The sequence below is a fragment of the Cyclopterus lumpus genome, chromosome 4 (assembly GCF_009769545.1).
Source record: "Cyclopterus lumpus isolate fCycLum1 chromosome 4, fCycLum1.pri, whole genome shotgun sequence".
NCBI classification, from domain to species: Eukaryota; Metazoa; Chordata; class Actinopteri; order Perciformes; family Cyclopteridae; genus Cyclopterus; species Cyclopterus lumpus.
The window spans coordinates 20,726,380-20,746,601 of record NC_046969.1 but is presented as its reverse complement, the minus strand read 5'-3'; the positions used below and the strand labels follow the sequence as shown (position 1 = coordinate 20,746,601).

Below are 20,222 nucleotides of genomic sequence, written 5' to 3'. Positions count from 1 at the left end.
TAAGTGACTGCCCGGCCTCCCAGTAACGTGACATTTTAAGATTTCAAGAAGGAGTTCTGGAAGTGGTCAGGCTCGCTTAGTGAAAGGAGTTCTTTCTGCTTACAGTCCGATAACAATCTGAGAGGATCGGAGGTGTGAGGGTTAAGATTGACCAGACATATTCTTTTAATAAATACAGCCTGGGGAGACGTATAACTGCCATTTACAGGCCAAATGTGGGCGTACATTAATGTGATCCCATAAAGTCCAATCTTTGGGGTCAGATCTCAATAGAATCACATTAACATGACGTGTGTAACCGCAGGCAGCGGTTCTCCACGGATGATTCTTGGGGAATATAAAATAGAATAGTCATAACTTCATAATAATTGCATCTATTTATGTCCGTGTCAAGTTTTGTGTTTATCAGGTTACATTTCTGCCGTTCGACAGATAAATATTAATGGCCCCTCTAGCTGCCTTTCCCTTGGACCCGTCACTTCCAGTCTGAACCGTGTCCAAAACGCAGAAGGAAAACAGGGCTGTCGGGGCAGCGCTCAGGTCAAGGCCCTCTAGAGTTACCGATGTCGAAGTCCGTCCAGGAGTTTTTTCACGGGGTAATTAAACGTTACGACGTGTGTATAAAATAGTTCAGGCAGGAAATCCATCTCTGCTCAGCACCTTACTTCCCAGCCTCCCCCTTTCCTCTCGCTGTACACCTACACCTTCCTGCAGCATAAGTACTTTTAAGTGCAAAATGTATGCTTTTGTACTTGCGAAAGCACTTTCTTTCTATTTTTCCTCCATCTCGCACACATATGTTGTAACAGACATTCTTTATTTTCTACACTTTCACTAACAGGTTATTAATGCAAATTACAGACGGCATTTTCCAGCAGGCATAATTTAATGACCCCAGGCGGTATAGAGGAGACTGACCGGGCAGTATTACTCTCTCACTGGAGAGCGCTGTCGGGCCAAGAGTTTATGATAGCGATGGTCAACAGAAGCAACTCAGTCAACTTGAGTCTCGCGGTCTCACGTGTTCATATTCATATTTCAGACGCTAATGAAGCATATAGTTGGAATAGTTGAATTATTATGCAGTGAGAGAACATTAACATGAGCCGAAGATACATCAGTAAAACTCCATTAGTCAGTATTCTTTATTGCCATTGTATCAAGTGACTACATGTTAAAGATGTTGCTTGACCAGGTTCATTAAATGAACCTGGTCATTTAATCCTGCAGCTCTAAGCAGCTAATCAGCATTGTTAATTTGGTTTATAGTGTTAAGTCACAATAAATTGTTCAGTTAAAACCGCTGTGCTCTATTAGCCGAGCAACAGACCAGAGGGACACAGAATCGAGCAAGTAAGGAAGTGTAACAGGAGTTGGTAATTATTATGCTCAACAGACCTTCTCAATCATTGTTTTCTACTTACTGCCTCTTTTTCTTTATTAGTCAAGTTTAGGTTAATAAATATAATATATGAATATAATAGGACAGGTCATGCCTTCACCATGGTAAGAAAAAAAACATGTTGTTACCGGGAAGGTCTGGGGATTTTGCATATTTAGCTACAATAAGTTTCTGTTTGTTGCATTGAAAATGTGTTTCTTTGGAAGCAATGACAATTTTTTTTATATATATAATGGGTCATCAGAACACTGTCACATCACACATGTGCTAACACGTTAGCCACAACAAATTTATACGGAGATATTTGTGCTATGGGTCTCACAGCTTGTTTGACATTTGGCTAAATAAACGTATTATCTTTCTTGCTGAGAGTTTCATGAGAATATTGATACCACTCTCATAGCTGTCCGTTAAATATGAAGCTACAGCTAGCAGCCAGGAAGCTAGGATGCAGTAAACTAGGATCTAGTAAACTGGCAGCCAGTAAGCTAGCAGCCAGTAAGCTAGCTTAGCGCAAACACTGGGAATGGGAAAAAGAAAAACTCTCTGTCTCCTCACAGCCTCTCATCCTTTTCACCACGTGGTCCCTACCAGTGTTATGTAATGGGGAAAAAATCAAATGCACCCATCATGGCATGACGTAAGTGTTCTTGGTGAGGCCAAGGGAACGTATCACTGTTTCCCTCTGGACAAAATGACACAGCAGCACCAGATGATAGCAGTGAGGGGAAAGCATGCCTCCAGACACACTGTACACACATTAAACACGTGTTTTGTCGCCGTTGTAAACAGATACAAGCCTCAATGCGATTATTTTTCCATCCCTCCCTCAGTATAATATGTATTCTCAATTACAGGCAAACAACAAACATACACTGTCATTTTCATACACGAACACAGAGATATCATTGCTGAAGAGTGCAGGATTTCTGCGAGGGTAGGCAGTGTGTTATTGTAGCTCTGTGGTGTGCTTCAGCAGGTTTTCATTTGCCAGTTCCTTGGCTGCCGCCGCCCGGCCTTATTGAAAACATCCCATGGAATTTCCTGACGCTGCCGCAGCTTGGACACCACTTCACTCACTCACACACACACACACACACACACTCACACGCGTCATGTTTGCGACACAAAGTCATAAGATCTTCAAAGATTTCTATCACCAAAATTGAGTAGTTACTGTCAAAAAATATACATGTAGCCTTGCTTGTTTTGAAGTCTGGGCCGCTTTGGTTCTGAAAGTTGTTGCACGGGCCCATAATAGCCCATTGTGCAGGCAGAGTGGGCCCATGTGTTTTGCAGTTGCTTGTGGTGTTGAAGTGATGACTGAGGGAGAGAGCCTGCTTGGCCTGCATGTCACTCCGTCTCTGTGGCTCTTCCCCTCGTTTTTTGCATATATGCGTTCCTCAACCTTTTTTTATTCATTTTTTGTTCCTCGACTGTCTGCTGCCGGCTCTAGTTCCATCTTTCCACCTGCCTCTCTGCCAGTTTATTTGTCTTAAGCTGCTATCTTTCTGTTACTTTTCCTCTGCTGCCGCCTGGTCTTCATGGAACTGACGCCACACCTCGCTGCTGTCTCGCCTGCTTCACTCCGTCCTCTCCTCTGCACGGCGCAGAGACATTTTATGAAGTGAGGGAGATGCCATATACGTGCGTCATGTGTTGTCTTCTGCTCGGCGGAGAAGACAAATAGAGAGGGAGAGATACAGAGATATTATTAGTGCTTTCCTTCTGACAGTTTGGACAGAGCACACATTTTCATTTGTTTTTAAATGGAATGTGATTTGGCCTGAAGGTCAGGGTTATGAGCAGCAGGGTGACGGTGTATGTGTGTCACTGCAGAGTGTGGTGCTTTGGTCCACTACAGGGCTACTTTGTCCACTACAGTGAAAATGTCCCTCCCAGCAGTAAAACCGGCTTCTCACCTAAAGTTGTATGTACCATTTATCTTCAAGAAATCAGAATTTATGGATGGTCTGTTTCATACACAAAGGAGAATGCTAAATTCCATCCAAGTCACCAAAATGAAAAAAAATATGCTTTTCTTCTTGGCTTCCTTCCGCTTCTCCAATATGGCTATATTGCAACAGTGTACACTTTAAAATATATATATATATATATATATATATATATATATATATATATATATATATATATATATATATATATATATATATATATATATATATATATATATATATATATATATATATATATATATATATATATATATATATATATATATATATATATATATATATATATATATATATGTGTATACCGCTGCACGGTGGTGTAGTGGCTAGCACTGTCGCCTCACAGCAAGAGGGCCGTGGGTTCAATTCCCGGTCGGAGCGGTCCTTCTGTGTGGAGTTTGCATGTTCTCCCCGTGGCAGCGTGGGTTCTCTCCCGGCTCTCCGGCTTCCTCCCACAGTCCAAAGACATGCTGCAGGTTAATTGATCTCTAAATTGCCCATAGGTGTGAATGTGAGAGTGAATGGTTGTATGTCCCTTCATGTGCCCTCAATGGACTGGCAGCCTGTCCAGGGTGTCCCCTGCCTTCGCCCTATGTCAGCTGGGATAGGCTCCAGTGCCCCCGCGACCCTAATGAGGATAAGCGGTATTGAAAATGGATGGATGGATGGATATACACATATATATATATATATATACACATATATACACACATATATATATATATATACACATATATATATACATATTATATATATAATTTTGCACATATCTTTACAGTAACGTTACTGTATTTAAACATGTTTTAAAAATCATTGCTTAAATTGGTTTGAAAAAAGCAACATTTAACGCATTATTACTTTCATTAAATGTTGTGCACAACACAACACAAACATTTAGAAAATAGATGAAAGCACACATACCGTATAACTATTGTAGCAAGTTGGCTCTAACGTGGTTCCCATGTAACATCTAGTAAATGTTCAGGAATCTAACTGATGTGAGTTTGCGTGAAAACATCTTGTGGTAACTTTTAGCTCCGCCGCCTCTAATGAAATCAACACAGCTCATTAGCTTGTTCAAAGATTACACACTTCGTTAGCATCTGAAAGAACATCTCACATCCTTTTCTTAAAGCCAACAAGCTTCATGCTACATTTCATAAACACGTGGGTGCTTCAGTCTTGCTCGCTTTGATCTTTTTGAGCATTAACATTGGCCCTACATGCACACGGCGAAGACTACAACAACACAAAGGTTCACTTCTCGAGACCTGGAGCACAGCTGGTGTACCAACCAACCTGGTAGTTAATTGCCTTCACCTGGAGTCCCAGGTGTAAATCAGACCCTGATTAAAGAATGAAAACCAGCCGGCCTCTGGTTCTGAGAACCAACCGATGTGGAACATTGTTTCTGCCAGCGCACACACACACACACACACACACACACACACACACACACACACACGGTAACACAAAAGTGTGCGCACACATACAGCTACGTACACAGTCACATGCCTACATGCACTTACTTTTATCTCTGAACTCATGCCTGCTGGGCAGCATCTCCGGGTAATGTGTGCCAGCAAAACACACACACACAGACACAGACACACACAAACGCACACACAAATAAACAAACCAAAAAAAAAGCTCCTTCTATTCAATTCAATTCAGTTTATTTTGTATAGCCCAGAATCACAAATTGCCTCAGAGGGCTTTACACATATGACATCCCCTGTCCCAGAACCTCACATCGGATCAGGAAAAACCCTTTCACAGGGGGAAAAAAAGGGAAGAAACCTTCTCAACTTTAACTGAAGGGTGGAGGAGAGGAAATGAACCGACGGTGCAAGAATGAGATGAGAAAGATAAAGGCCGCCATGAGACAGAGCTCCGTTAGGACTCCACGTCTACCTGCGCGCGTGTGTGTGTGTGTGTGTGTGTGTGTGTGTGTGTGTGTCTCTTTCTACGCTATTGACCAGCTGCTCCCTATACTCCTCTTGCCCAAGCAGGGAGACCAGAACAAAAACAAACAATTGGAGCAATTTTCACTAAATTTAGTTCGCTCCACTCAGCTCAGCTCCTACCTTCCTCTATTTTATTTCTCCTTTGTATGCCTCCTTCACTTTCCCCCTGTGCCCCCTGCTGTTTTTCCCTCGCTTCACCCCCTTTTGTCTCCTCCGACCATAAGTGCTCTGCAAAACTGCAACGGCAAACTCACACAGTTTAAATATTTTCCACGTGGAGAATCTTTAAAGCCTCAAACACTGAACCGCCGAGTGCTTCTCTGACATGGACCGGAATCGGGCCCACGGCACGCAGCAGTCGGCCTCTTGATCTGGTCCCCCTCTAGCTCTCTTGATCTCCAGAGTTGACCAGAACCAGGACCAGAACTTGGATGGGAACAGCCCCGTCAACAGCCGTTGCTCGTGACACCTCGACGGGAGACAGACAGACGTCATGCCGCATGGATGAGAAGTGAAGTCATTATGGAGATGAGGAATGAGTGAGAGATGTGGAAGGACGAGGGCGGGGTGGGGTGGGGGGGGGGGGAACCAGATTGCTTCAAGCCTACGAGCCGAGAGATGGAATCTAACATCCTGAATCGTTAGATTTACACATCAAGTGGAAGCGGTGCTTCATTGTCAAGGCAATGGTTCAAGTATTCCTGCGCTGGTAATCCAAAGGCTGCTGTGTGATTTATAGAGGGATCCTAGTACTGTAAATCTGGAAATGCACAGCGAGGCGCGGGGACGCTGGGCCTATTAAAATCTCTGTTGCATTAGTCATATGTTGTTCAAGGAAAGAGTGTCAGTGCCACGCAGGATAAGACGGAGAGAGTCTTACGCTTCAGGTGGACGACAACCACGGTGGGCAGATTAACAGGTGAGAAAATAAAAATAAAAGCTCAATAAATCCATGAAATTGTAACAAACGTGGGCGCTTCCATATCAGGCACGAGGAGCCTTCAACCCAAATGACCCTGAGCAAAGCGTTGGTCTTTGTTCTTCCTTGGCACATATTACGATGAAAGAAATACAAAAGAAAGTAGGCTTTTTATTTCAAAGCTGTGGATATATTTGGCTGAACTGACAACCGTCCATGACTAATTTCATCAGTTGTAGCGAGCTAGCGTCGGCTAATGCGAACTTCAGAGCTGGTTGAGAATTCAATCTCCGGCTGATCGGGCCGATTCTTTTACGCATAATCTGCGATGATGATGAAGATAGAGGAAAAATAGCAAACTGTCAAAATTTTTGAGAACCCCCCCCCACAAAAAACAAACAAACATCACGCTCTCCCTGGTTCCCCTGTAGTTCACACTGCTGTAGCGTACACGGTTGCTAAGCAATGATTGGACAGACTCTGTTTGGGGGCGGGGTTTAGCAAAAAATGTTGCTACCGGGATATCAAACCGAGCGAGTAGGCGGCTTTCTCCACCGCCACACATCACGACACCAAATGAGAGGATATTCTATGAAAGAATGTTGATCCTTGAGACTCACGGTGGTCCAATACCTTACATGGTAAAAATCTTCCTTTAATGTGACACACACACACAACCACATGGAGATGCCTGCAAGCACACCGACACTGGAACACATTTCCTAACAAATATCAAGAAGTATTTTTCCGCTGTTTACCGGGGTTCTCTCTTCACTGTATTCATCCCGCTTTCAGCTGTAGTTTAAATGGCTGGAAGGCAACAGCTTGTGTTTGTTTGGACCATAATGTGGAAACAGCACCCAGCATGCACTCTGGCTGCTGGAGGATGCACGGCAATGCAATCCCTATACGTTTATCCTCCACCTCCACTCCACTCCCTCAAGCTATCCTCCATATCCATCTATCTTTTCGGCGTCCTTCCTCTTTTGATAACCTCAATCCATCAGTAAACTCTCCGCCCTCGTGTTTTCGGACTGTTTATCCTCTGATTGCAATTTTCATACGAGGTGGTCTGCTTGCAAGCCACGTGGGATGTTTTTAAACCGCAAGCGTGCATCAGTTGATCCATTGTTTACACAGTGTAATTGCAAACACATTTGTTTGCGTGGAACTGAAAAAAAACAAAAACATAATTCTCTTCCTGTGCGCGTCTTTTTTCTTTCGGCCCCCATCTCCAAGGCTTAACATTCTCCCTGTTTCCATTACACTTGTCTTTGCAGAGGTCGTCCAGAGGGATGTAGAAAGGTGAATATACATAAAAGGAGGCATGGTGTGAAAGAGAGAGGGAACAAACAAGGAGGCTAGAGATATAGAAGGAGTGCATGCCCAGGCTGGTGTTAGTAAAGCTGAGTTGAGTGGAGCCCAGCTGAGAGACACGCTACAACACCTCCTTTTTTGCAACAAACACTCATTCATACACAAACTGACACAGAGAGAAAAAAACTGAGAGACAAATAAATAGTTCCTGGAAGACGACGGAGCCGCAGTGGCAAGCGGACGTGCACGATTGGTTTAAAAAGACTCGATTGGGTCAGAGAGATGACGCGAGACGAGAGGCGGCGACAGTAAACTGAGACAGACGGGGGGAGAAGTGGAGGACTGAGTATTCAGTCGCTACTGTAGGTGGAAATCAGTATGAGAGGTTATTAAACTGGGTCATTAGCTCTACTCTCGGGAGGGGGAACACCATGAGGTCCCAGTTGCTCCTGAATCTTCTTATTTTTACCAACGGAAATATTCAAGGCACATGTTCTTGATTGTGATGACAGCAGAGCGGTGGGTCGGGCGTTATGGGAAAGTGGTTGTAAGTGGTTAAAAGCCACTTTACCACAAGTTACGTCGCTTCCGTCTTGAATGAAACCACGCGGCACTCTGCCGATACGACACTGTGATGCAGATCATGATAAAGACCGGAGCCTGGTCCCAATTGCAAAAAATACATATTAAAAGTGACAAAATGCATATTAAAGTGACACAAGAATGAAGTATGCGTCTCCTTGAAGTGACTTTTGAGTATATAGTTCACACTGGAAATGAATCGTTAAGTATGCTAAAGACAAATCAGTACTTTAGTCGAGATAAAATGATAAATGTCTTTCTAACACTTTTAGATCACATCCCAGGTCTTATTGTGCACCTATTTAACAAAAAACCCGATTTATGTTTTTCAGCGGCGAATGCTCAAGGTACAGAAGCTGAGGGCCGGCTCACTGGTTTCACTGGTTTCACTGGGTTGCATGATGTTAAATTGAGTGGGATGTTGATGTCCCAACATACGCATCGTAATCAGAGCATTCCAAGTTCCTGACGTCTCGGCAACGAACTCTTTATTTAAGGTTCGGGGTCCGATTAGACGTTAAGTTAAGTGAGGTGCACACGTCCCGTCTCGTGCTTCAAGTCACTTTGGACTCACTGACCAAGACCCCGATCTTTCAAACGCAAAGGCTCTTAGTGAGGCCCTAAACAAAACCATACAAATATTAATCATGGAAATGGAGGAACTTCTGCAAAACATTAAAACAATGTGCTCATGGTGACACAACATGAGGAAACAGTATTATGTCTTTGGAATAATATTTGGCCTTCTCATTGTTAAATCTATAATTGGCGGAGGCCTTCCAAAGTCATGTGGTCAATGTTCTATTAAAGACTTTGGGCAGAAAATAGAAAAGTATGACTCCTATTGTTCTTCTTTTACTGTTTTTGGAAAAACGATTGCTGGTGGGACAAAATCACAAATACACGTTTTCCTCTCGCCTGCAGTCTCGATCGTTTTGGTCCCCAAATTAATCTCACAGACTCAACTGCAATGTCTCTTTGCATAAATCATGATCCGGTTGCTCGAGATAATTCACAGACTTTGTTGTGAATTATAGTTCCTCCATATGGAAGACTTTGAAATGCGTCTCAATCACTTGATGTTTAAACAGGAAAAAAAAAAGAGACAGTTATTTATGTACAAAACACACACACACACACACATCAGCTACATGTTGTGTAGTGTACTACAGTGCAGTCAGACAACGAGTGCAACATGTCTCTCTCACTCACACACACACACGCACACACACACACGGCAACAAACAAACACATGCCACAGATGAAAAGCTTGTGAATAAACTTTTTTTCCAAAAGTCATATAAACATTTCTATTAATTTGACAAATTGTGCCAACTCATGGTGATCTTCAACTTGATTAGGACAGTGTGTGTGCGTGTGTGTGAGGGAGGGGGAGGGGGGGGGGGGGGCGTATGTGTGTCGCTGTGGCATGCACTTATTGTAAGTCGCTTTGGATAAAAGTGTCAGCTAAATGACATGTAATGTAATGTTTAATTGTGTCTTGCAGACATGTGTGTTTGCATCGCTGTCGTGTTTGTTTGTGCATACAGCATGTTGTTGTTTAAGAAGTGGTTGCATGTTTACAGCAGGAAACAAAAGAATGGGGTTTACTGACGGGGACACTCGGCAGATCGAGTGCTTACATTTACAGCAGGTGTGTCTCAGGAATGAAAAGCAGGTGGTCGGTTTGGCTGTGAAAGACAAATAATAATAATAATAAATAACTACAACTTCATCATACAAATAAACAAACAAACACGCTGTCTGTGTGTGCTACGCCCGACAGCAGAGCAGAGGAAATCAAGTCCGCACATCAAACAGTCCGCTTGACCTCACACCCGGCTGGACACACAGGAGGTGTTCTTCTCTGCCCCCGGCCTGCAGAAATTAATGAAATAGCTGCCTGACACAGATATGAGGGCGCTTGAATCTGTCAGCATGCGGTCATGAGCCGACTCTCTTTAGGAGAAAGGGATGAAAGCAAAGAGAGAAGAATGCCCGAGGTTGAGGTATTTTGTGTCGTGGGCTTTTTTTTTCATATATCATTGTGTTTTAACTGTGGTATTATAAGCTACTACTTATTGTATATGTTATGTTATGACATAAGTCAACCCTCGAGTACATCGATTGCCGTTCGCATGGCATCACACGCTGGCTGTAAAAACCAAAGTATTGGACAAAAGTAATCTTTATCCTGATGGTGACACTACAGAAAAGTTTAAAGGGATCCATAGTCAGTGTACTGCGGTCAGTTTGGGGGGAAAGGACGGGAGTACGAGCACGGGGGCGGAAAATATATTTTAGCTTATAAGAAAAGGCACATCTCTATATACTAAACATATAAATCAATCTAAATGGCACTGACGGTATCTTCACCACTTTACCTCACAGTCAGACGGTGACCTTGACTTAAATCCATCGACGTCGTCTTCAGAGCTCTTTTGACTCTCCAAAAGTTATTGCAATTCACCGACATGCGTGCGTGCACCATGATTATGGTGAACGACGACGCGTCTTCATGTCGTGGTCATTGAAGGGAGGTCATTTGAACTCTTGTGTACACATGCATTTTATTTGCATTGACGAGATCCCTTTCAACCGTCTTACGTTGAGAAATGCATCCTCAACCTGCAAACTGCGAGGATATTTTGTCTGCATATGTATAGCGAAACAAGAACACACACGCACACAAATAAAAGGCACGCCTCATACCCAGACACAAACACACGCTCTCTCCCTGTGTGTAATCCCATCTGATTTCGCCGACACTCTGTTGTTAGAAGCCTCCGCTCTCTCCCGGCGCTGCCTTTGAACTCGGCTGCCAAGAAAGTGCAACGCCGCGTGCCTCTTTCTCCGACTCTCAGGAATGATCAGGAACATCATAATGATGAAAATTGGCAGTGGGGCGAGGAGCTGAGTGGGAGCAGAAGGCCCGGACAAAAAAAGCCAGCGAGAGGCTGGAATATTGTCAACGTGTTGTTAATCAGCTGCGGCCCGAGAGCGGAGGTGTGCGAGTGTGTGAATTCCTGCGCGTTTGAAACATTTCTGGATGAGAATTCTTCTGTTAGGGTGTGTGTGTGTGTGTGTGTGTGTGTGTGGGTGATGTCAGGCTACATCACAGCTTATTGCCAACGAGTGGGCCCAGAAGACTTGAACAGTCCTTGTTATCTCACAGATCCTCCACAATCCGGTGGATCCCGACACCTCGGATGGATGAACATCGTCTTTGGTTGACGAGGGTCCACTGTTTAAAGACGCTGAAGTCGCTGTTAAAAGCATAACAATGTTTTTTTCAAGATGATATTGAGTCTGAAAACCTGTTTCAAACTCTGTTCCGCTTCTCTCCGATCTGCCGTGACTTTTTGGGCCTTTTCTTCTCTTCCGTTAGGTCACTTCCTGGGGAACCACAGTGTGCTGGACATCCTGAGGCAGGAGGGCTACCAGATCGTCCACGTGCCCTCTGATCACCAAGAGCCCATCCCAGAGTGAGTGCAACAGCCCACGGAGCATGTGATTGGATTAAAGTGCTGTGGTTACAAAGACGCACAAACATAAATATGTTGTTAAAACAACAGGAGAAGCAGATGATTGCTTTTGGGTTCATAAACGACAACATGCAGGGGTTGTTTGACATCGCGGAATCTACCAAAGTTCATAATCGTCTCGTATTTTATTCTGGGAGGCAAAATAATGCAATCACGAGCACCGGAGGATGCCAGTTTTGCGCCGGCAATCAATCACAGGTTACACTTGATATCCTAAAAAGAGGATGTACGGAAAAAAAAGACGAAGAGGGTGTGACATCACACACACTGTACGGGAATATGGACTGCGAAAGAAAACATTTGTGCACTCTTATGTTTTTGGCCGGCGAGCAGATACGCGTGGACATCCATCACCTCGGCCAGGCAACATCCATCTCACACACAGAGTCGAGCTATTTAACCTCAGTAGATTTATTGAAGCGCAACGATGATACGGTCCAAATTGGGCTCTGTAACAAATAAAACTATGCAGGAATCCTTTGAAACTGCACACATCAACTCCCTCACCTACCTCCTCCCCCCCCCCCTCCCTTCCTCCCTCGCTTGCCAAAGGCGAGCAGCCAGTGGGGGTTCTGCCTGTTCTCAGCAGCCACTGGTACCACGGTCAACACACACACACACACACACACACACACACACACACACAAACACTTACCCGTGTGTATGCCGGGCGAGTGGAGGGATGCACAGTGCCAAGGAAGGTTTGTACACACACTTCAACTCACGAAGCCTTGGCGTCCTGCTGCACATTCACAACAACCTTACACAACCCCTCCTAATAACTCAGAGTGTGTGTGTGTGTGTGTGTGTGTGTGTGTGTGTGTGTGTGCACCCCCATTCCTTGGCGCAGAGCAGCTCCCCACTCACCGAAGAGATTGATCCATGGTCCCATGAGAATGTCGGAACGAAAGCCACTTGAATTAGGGCGAAATTGGAAACAACACAAGGCATTCCTTTAGAAACAGTAAACGCCTCCATCCAAACATTACAGGCGAGGCGTTCACTGACTTCTCCGTGCAAACTTCACATCCGTAAACGCAGCCTCCCGATCTCCCTTACGGAGTGTGTGGAGTTGTGGGCTTTAGCCGGTGGTTCTGGCTTCAAAAGCTGACAAGTGGACTGACTTACTGTGGTCACGAAACACTCTGCGCGTGCACACACACACACACACACACACGCTCAAATGTGTGCACAGACACATTTACCTCCCTGATGGAAGGTGACAAGACAGGCGAAGGAAAAACACCACAAGATGGCAGAATAGGTGTTTAGGAAAGCTGTTCGCCTCAGAGCTGGAGTGTTACGGCCGTCTGGCAGAAGGTCTTAAAGAGGGTATTATTGTATGACTGACAGACAGAGTGGGCTGGAGGTGGGTTTGGCTCCACAGTAGCTTGACCGCAGGCCTGGAGCTATCATCACCCTGACTGAGAGGGAGGGGGGGGGATGTCTGTAGAAGTAGAAGTGCAGACCATCAAATTCAGGATGACCGGAGGGACTAGACCAATGAGTGAGCTGTAGAAATCCTGACTTAGTCCCATCCCAGGATCCATATCATGTTTGATACATTATTTAGTAATATTAACGTTTGACACGAGCATAAGAAATCCTGTGTTTTTTATTTGTATTCCAATGGATAACTCCTTTAGATGATGTGTGCAATAGGCTTTTTTTTTTATGTTCTAGCTTGAAACACAAAGTCACATGCGAGCCATATTGACAGTTAAAGAACAGGAGAGGAGAAAGTATGAGTAATGGGTGGAAGCTAGAGGAGGATGGCAAAAGTGGCGTGGTCGGCATTTCTGGGTGGTCTGCTTTTGGGCAGATGTCAGTTTAGATGCAAAGGTACGGTCACTTCCTCTAATGTTGCCTGCTGGGTATTTCTGCCTCTCAGCGCAGCGTTTATAGAGCAACGCCTCCACGTCCTTGATGGAGGTAAAGAGATGACGAGAGGAAAGCAATGGTGGTCAGAAACCACAAACGATAACATTTAAAAAGAGAGACAGCGTTATAGTTTCCTTATTTTCCATCTATGAGTCAAAGGTTTCAGTGATACCTTTGCATACGACTAACACCCCCGACTGACTCCATATCCTCTCCATCTGTTTCTTTTCCTGCTCCAGGAGCAAACCGGCTAAAGAGCCTTCGGCGCGGTCCGGCGCGGAGGCCACCGACGGCAGCACGTCGTCCCCCGACAGCTGGCTGACCAGTCCGTCCGAGCTGGAGCTGGACTACGAGGAGGGCCTGCCCGGCCTCGGAGACGAGGAGCTGCCTCACATTCTGCTCCCCGACAGCCTGAGCCAGCTGGAGGAGTTCGGACGACACAAGCGGCCTCGCAAAGCCCACCGGGGCCACGGGAGGCCCCGCCTCTTCAGCGACCTGTGGGTTCGCATCGGGGACAGGTGAGAGATACCTGACCGGTTCACCGCGGGCACTTTCAGCTTGACGACACCAGAACAGCCCTGACTTCTTGCCCTCTTCCCTCCCCCCCCCCCCGCAGCACGACTCCGCCGCCGAGTGTGAGGAGAATCAACGGCTACGTGACAGCGGAGCCTCCGCTGACCCATCAGGAGCAGCACAGTCGGATGGAGGTCTCTGCCACAGAGCGACCTCCCAGTCCAGCTTCCTCCACGTCGCCCGACCCCAGCTCGGCCCGGCCGGCCTCAGCCCACCGCGCCATCACGCTGCTGTCCTGTACTCTCGCCTGGCTGTTAACACACATGCTGTTCACCTCCTGACCACCGCACCGCGTTATCGCTGCTGCCTCCACGCCAAAGCAGTGGACTGTGATAAACGAGGAATGAGCATCAACGTATTGCAGAAAGGAGACGGAGGCGGAGCCTCCATCGACGGCGAGGGATCCGCTCCGGTTCCGCCGAAGTCTCCACAAGCTTGTCGAGTCTCAAAAAACGTGCGGGACACAAGCAACGAATGGACTGTGTTCTTCAAGCCTCGTGAAAGTATTACGGTAGAATAACAAACACATAGAGCCACGAAGACGATGTAACGAGTTTGAGTGGTGGAACTTCCTGCCGAATAAAACCTGTAATACTGTGTAGAAAAGTAAGACGTTAATAACGAGAGTAGGACGTACTAATAACAGTTATAGCTCTGTGATAAATGAGTTGAATACATTCAGTCAAACAGGACTGTGTAGGAGGTGGAGCACTCTGTTGCCACTGCTTTTTGTAAATTGTGCATTTTGTTCATAAAAAAAAACCCAATATTGTATATTTATTATTTCTGGAAGAAAAGAGTATATTTTCTTGCTTTTTGAAGATGAATGAAAAAACGAATAAACTTTGAAAACGTGATTCACGATTACTTTCTTTCCTTGTTGGAAGACATAATAGAGACATATTCCCTTTCTAATACATTTTTATATTGATTAACCACAGTAAGCTTTCTTTGGATGAAGTATGTGGCGTCAATGCATTTTGGTGTATTCAACAGAAATGTGTTGAAAATTAAGCAAAATTCAGAGACGCGTGTACATGTCAAAGATGTATATTACAAAACTTAATGTGTCATGTTTAGTTTAACATGCGAATGCTTTTATTGACTCCAATACAAAAAAAAATGAGTGTACATGATGTTGGACTGTGAGTTAACCTCGTGTATACCGTAAATTCTCATTAATGATGTACTGAAAACATAAGTTAGCAAGTTAAAAGCAGATGGAGTTGACAGTGAGTGCAGAAGGGGGGAAACGTGTGCAACAAGTGGTCTCAATCTGCCACCTGCTGGATAAAACCAGGAACCACCATTCGCCTGCAGCCTCTGATGAGACTAAGTGCCACTCGGGGTGATGCACCAGGCAACCACAACCATCAGGGGAAGTCAGAGAGAGGGTTGCAGCTCTTTTCCTTCAGAGAAACAGGAAGTCGGGGGAGCGATGACACCAACAAATGGCCATGTTGCTGTGCTCTCACATGATCGGCTGGTTTGAGTCCACAGTCACGACACGCTGATGATGTGACCTTTGATTATGGCCACCGGCTTTTCACATCGCTCTTCGAAGTTAAAGTCGTTGCTGTGCGCTGAGCATAATGAAAAATGATGATAAGATTTATTTGTTTACTCACTGAAAGCTGCAAAAAGATGTGCGAGCAGGAGAAGAATATGTTCTCTTGCAGGTGACTTAAAGCTTAATAAGTGCAATGAAGAGCCCAGTCTGTAACGGCTCGGTGGTCAAAACAAGGCCTACAGAAGTTATTGCTGATGTCGGCTGATTGATGGACATTCAACTGTGTCATGGTCAAATACATGTGACATGGGAGAGGACTTCTTGGCATGCACAGATTGTTGCGTTGATGAAATGCGTTTAGCTTGGAGGAGTCTCCTTCATTGCAATGTGATTTATAATAAAGTTTATACATTCTACACGCGTCTCAAGGGACGCTGAAAGTTCATTGCCAGAAGAAGAAGAACAATCTTTTCCAGATTCTAGTTCTGCTTTTATTTGTCTGAAGCTTTACATCCACAGGGCAGCACTCTTTATGTAACAGAGATATCTTTACTGTAGAAAGTGGCGAGAAGATGGAGGAGCAGTCGCAGTTTAAGAGTCTGAACCTTTTCGTAGCGTCCAGCTGCCCGAGTGGCAGACACTCGACCCAAATGGGCTCCTTGCATTGATTTATGCCATGTGTTTATCACTAAATGTAATGTCAACATAGTGGCCACTGAGGCCATTTAAATGAAACAAGACAAACTGTGTCGCACTGCTGTAGTTGGCACTTTCGCCACTAGGTGGCGGTGGCGTCACACAATAAGTTGAGCTACAGCACAAACGGCACAACGCCTGTGCATCGGTGTAAAGGCCTCATCACCGGAGCACGAGACTGTAGATATGCAGAAACAGAGTAAGGCATTGCTTTATGGATACCATATCTGAGTAGACAATATTTATATTCAAAACAAAAATTATACAATCTAATATGACGTGATATTTAATCCAATAAAAATCATTTACAAGTGTAGTTTAGATGAACCAATGAAAACTGGACCCAATGATCTGATTCCAACTTTGTATTCCACATAGTTCAGAGCTTCTGTTTGCATGGTATTTTAAAATCATCCCAAAAACATGTAGACCCGAATGCATTCACAAATATTCCATGATTCCTATATTTATGTAGAAACGATATATTTTAAATTATTCAAGCATCTCTTGCAACGTGTATCACATTACACTGATCACTGACCATTAAATATCACACACACAAATTCTATTTGGTTTTAGGTTGTATTTTTACAAGAAAATCTAAGATTTAAATTATGTACGACGTGTATAATATAGGTTTTTTTTTCTACAAGAAAATCTAAGATTTAAATTATGTACGACGTGTATAATGTAGGTTGTATTTCATGCCGACTCAGTTAAAATTGTGTAGCACTTTCAAAACAAGAAAGGACATTCATGTGTGATTGCGTAATAAATGGAAGGAACATCATGGCTTAGTTTTACTCACTTTTATGATATGGGATAACGACTTTTAATCATTTAATCGTCTCTGCGTCATTTAAAGGCATCAGCTGAATTCTTTATGCTCGACGTTGGCCTTGAATCCAGATACATAAATACATGTCACTGACTACAACGTGCGCCTGTGATATCAAAGCAATACCAACATTAAAAGAGCCATATCAAAACTTCAAATAAATAATCAACCCCATGAATAAATCATATATATCGCACTAACCTGCAAAACATGTAGTTTACCTATGTCTAAAGTACAGTGAGTTTAATTTTGACATCAGCTTTAACCTGATGCTACCAACACCGCTTATGATGTTTTAATGAAATGCATCCAAGCAATATCTACAAGATAAAATGTTCTCTTAATATTAACGTTACACGTATGTTTCAAGAGAGCCTTCCTCTCTTAAATAGTTTCCTATTTAGCGAGGGCAAGTTTTTTAGAACAAACAGCCTTTTCGCCCCTTAAGCCAAGACAGGACAATATTTGCCTTCGCTAGAATACCATTTTCCCTGGACTTTGGGGTGTTGTTTGAAGGAGTGGGGGCCTTGACAGGGCGCTCTGAGGGCTGACCCTCACTCCACCGGGGACACGCCGCCCGCCGCATATAAATAAAAGATTACAGTGGAAAATCAATTTCTGAGCAAACTCATTAAAAATGCCCCTCGCCTTAAATGATTCCCATTTCCTTCCATTCAACCTGTTAATGCCTGGCTGTCCCTGAGACCACCACCTCGTCCCATCCCACCCCTCCTCCCTCCATCCTCCCTTTACCCTGTTGCTCTCCCCCGGTGGTAATTACTTGCACAAGTCGTTTTTTGCCCTTTGATTTGCACCGTTTCACAAATGAAGGTTAAGTTTGTTTAACCGTGCTGGATTTGCCAGTCATGTTAAAGCATATAATGTGGCAGGTCCTGGGTTTCTCCACACACCTCCGACACCCCATGGCCCGCCTCATCCCCCCTCCCTCCCTATCTCCTTCCCTGTTGGGGGGGGGGGGGGGGGGGGGGGGCTCCAAGGTTAAGGCTTACTGAGCCTGAGGAGGCCTGCAGTGGATCAGGCTTCAGACCCATTGACTTGACTGAAAGGGGACCAGGAAGTTGTAGAAATCACCTCTGGTAACAGGATTAAGAGTCAAACCGCTGTGTTTGCTCGGAGGATGTTAAGGTGCTCTCAGTCAGCCACTGAGATGATGGAGAGGATGAAATAGGAGCTTTCCTTTAATCGTCTCTCCAAGGTCTTGGACCTAGAAGCTATCGTCTTATACTCCTTTACAAGTGCTGGAAAAAAAAAAAAGAAAAAAAAGAAATGCACAATAGCGAAAGACACACAGGTGCAAGGGAGTGTTTTCACATCGCAGCGCCTTGGCCTCGTCTTTGATCAATACCTGACAGAGAGTGAAAGTCACCGGAGCCAAGGTGAACATTGATCTCGGGCAGCTGGAGCCGTTGAGAGCATTTTAAGTGTGCGTCGCTTTGATTGCCGAGCTGCCGCCTGATCACACGCAATAACACGCAGAGGAGTTTGTCATCACGAACACAATGCAGGGGCTCGCATTCATCATCAGTGCGTTGTCTCTCGGCTAATCAGCTCTATTGTGGCGAGACGCGAGAGAGAGAGGAGCGTATAGGCGCCGGCTGGTTGTTGCTGAGGGATGTTTACCAAAAGTCTTCTTATTTTGTAACACTGGATCTCTACTGATGAGTTACTGCATGAACGTCTGTCTCCCCTCAGCATGGCCCGTGCGGTGGATGTCACCCCACATCACACGAGAGCTTTGATTCTCTGTCTAGCCGAGGAGCGGCCATAAAGCTTTGGGAAAACAAAAGTGTGTTTAGCCGCACAGATAGCACTTCTTCCCTTCAGATAATCCCGCTGATAGCGAGAGAGGCCAAGCGGAGGTGTTCGGGGAGCTTCACTCACCTCGCGGCTCATCCGTGTTTGTGCTGGTTGAGACATTATTCTCTCCCATTGTCCGCGTCCCCCCTTGAAGATGTGTGTGTGTGTGTGTGTGTGTGTGTGTGTGTGTGTGTGTGTGTGTGTGTGTGTGTGTGTGTGGCTTTGAGCTGTGGCCTTGTGGTGCTTTAACTCCAGTCAGGTGCAAGTCTCCAAAGGCGAGGTGGCATCTGGTGAAGGATTATTCATATAGCTCCGTTCATAATAAATGATATTTATCTTTGTTAATTCAGAACGCATGTAAAAAAAAACAAACAAGGGAGAGAGATTAAAGATGAAAAAAGACATTTTATTTCTTTTTTTTTCAGGGGGTTATAAATCCCGTAAAGAATAGCAACGATTAATTATTGTCCTAAAATGATTGCCTGTATAGCCACAGCCTAATATAGCTTAGTGCTGAAACCCATACTGGTGCACTGGGTGACTTATTCCAGTTCCAATGAACATGACCAGTGTTGTTTGTTCTCAGCCACCGCATTTGCAATCTCTGGAGCGAGCATGTTTACACTGCCTTAGTTTAGCAGGTCATTGTCTCTGTGCTGAAGGCATATGTCAACCAATGAGACAGTACGGCTCTTTTATGTGCTTTTAGTAGTTTGTAGATAAGGAGAGAGATGAGTACGCTACATCATACTGTGGATGTGTGACTTATTTATTTGACCATATATGGTTAGTTTTGAACTTTTTCTAATGGGATTCTAATAATAAAGATGATTGTCACCCTATTCTCCCCAAAGATTGTGTGTATTACAGTGCAAAATACAAACTGCGAGCATATTGTGTCGGAAAACGAACGTGTAATTAAAGTACGAGAATAGTGAACACGGATATGCTGCGCCGCTGGTTCTATATTTCAACATGCAGTGAGGTAAAATAGTTTGTTTTGAGTGCCGAGGTAGAAGGAGCGAGTGTGTACCAAGGAGAGCAAAGTAGGTACAAAGGAGAGAGGAATACCGCGTGTCCATGTGCGCGTGCGTGTCGTTGCGTGTGCATTGAAGGATGGTGGGGAGAGTGTTGTGTTTCACAGTTTTTTGCCATGATGCACTGCTTTATTATTCTGCACAAGGGGCACTTCACATGCGGA

At 44.6% G+C, this 20,222-nt stretch overlaps 1 protein-coding gene across 1 annotated transcript in view; it reads left to right on the top strand.

The window, feature by feature from the left end:
• trabd2b (TraB domain containing 2B) overlaps positions 1 to 14,909 on the top strand; it is a 54,110-nt gene extending 39,201 nt beyond the window's left edge. The window contains exons 5-7 of the mRNA XM_034531139.1: positions 11,549 to 11,645; positions 13,826 to 14,104; positions 14,203 to 14,909. Of these exons, the coding sequence (XP_034387030.1) occupies positions 11,549 to 11,645; positions 13,826 to 14,104; positions 14,203 to 14,440 (614 nt within the window). The 3' untranslated portion in view covers positions 14,441 to 14,909. The remainder of the gene's footprint in view (positions 1 to 11,548; positions 11,646 to 13,825; positions 14,105 to 14,202) is intronic.
• The last annotated feature ends 5,313 nt before the right edge of the window (positions 14,910 to 20,222 follow it).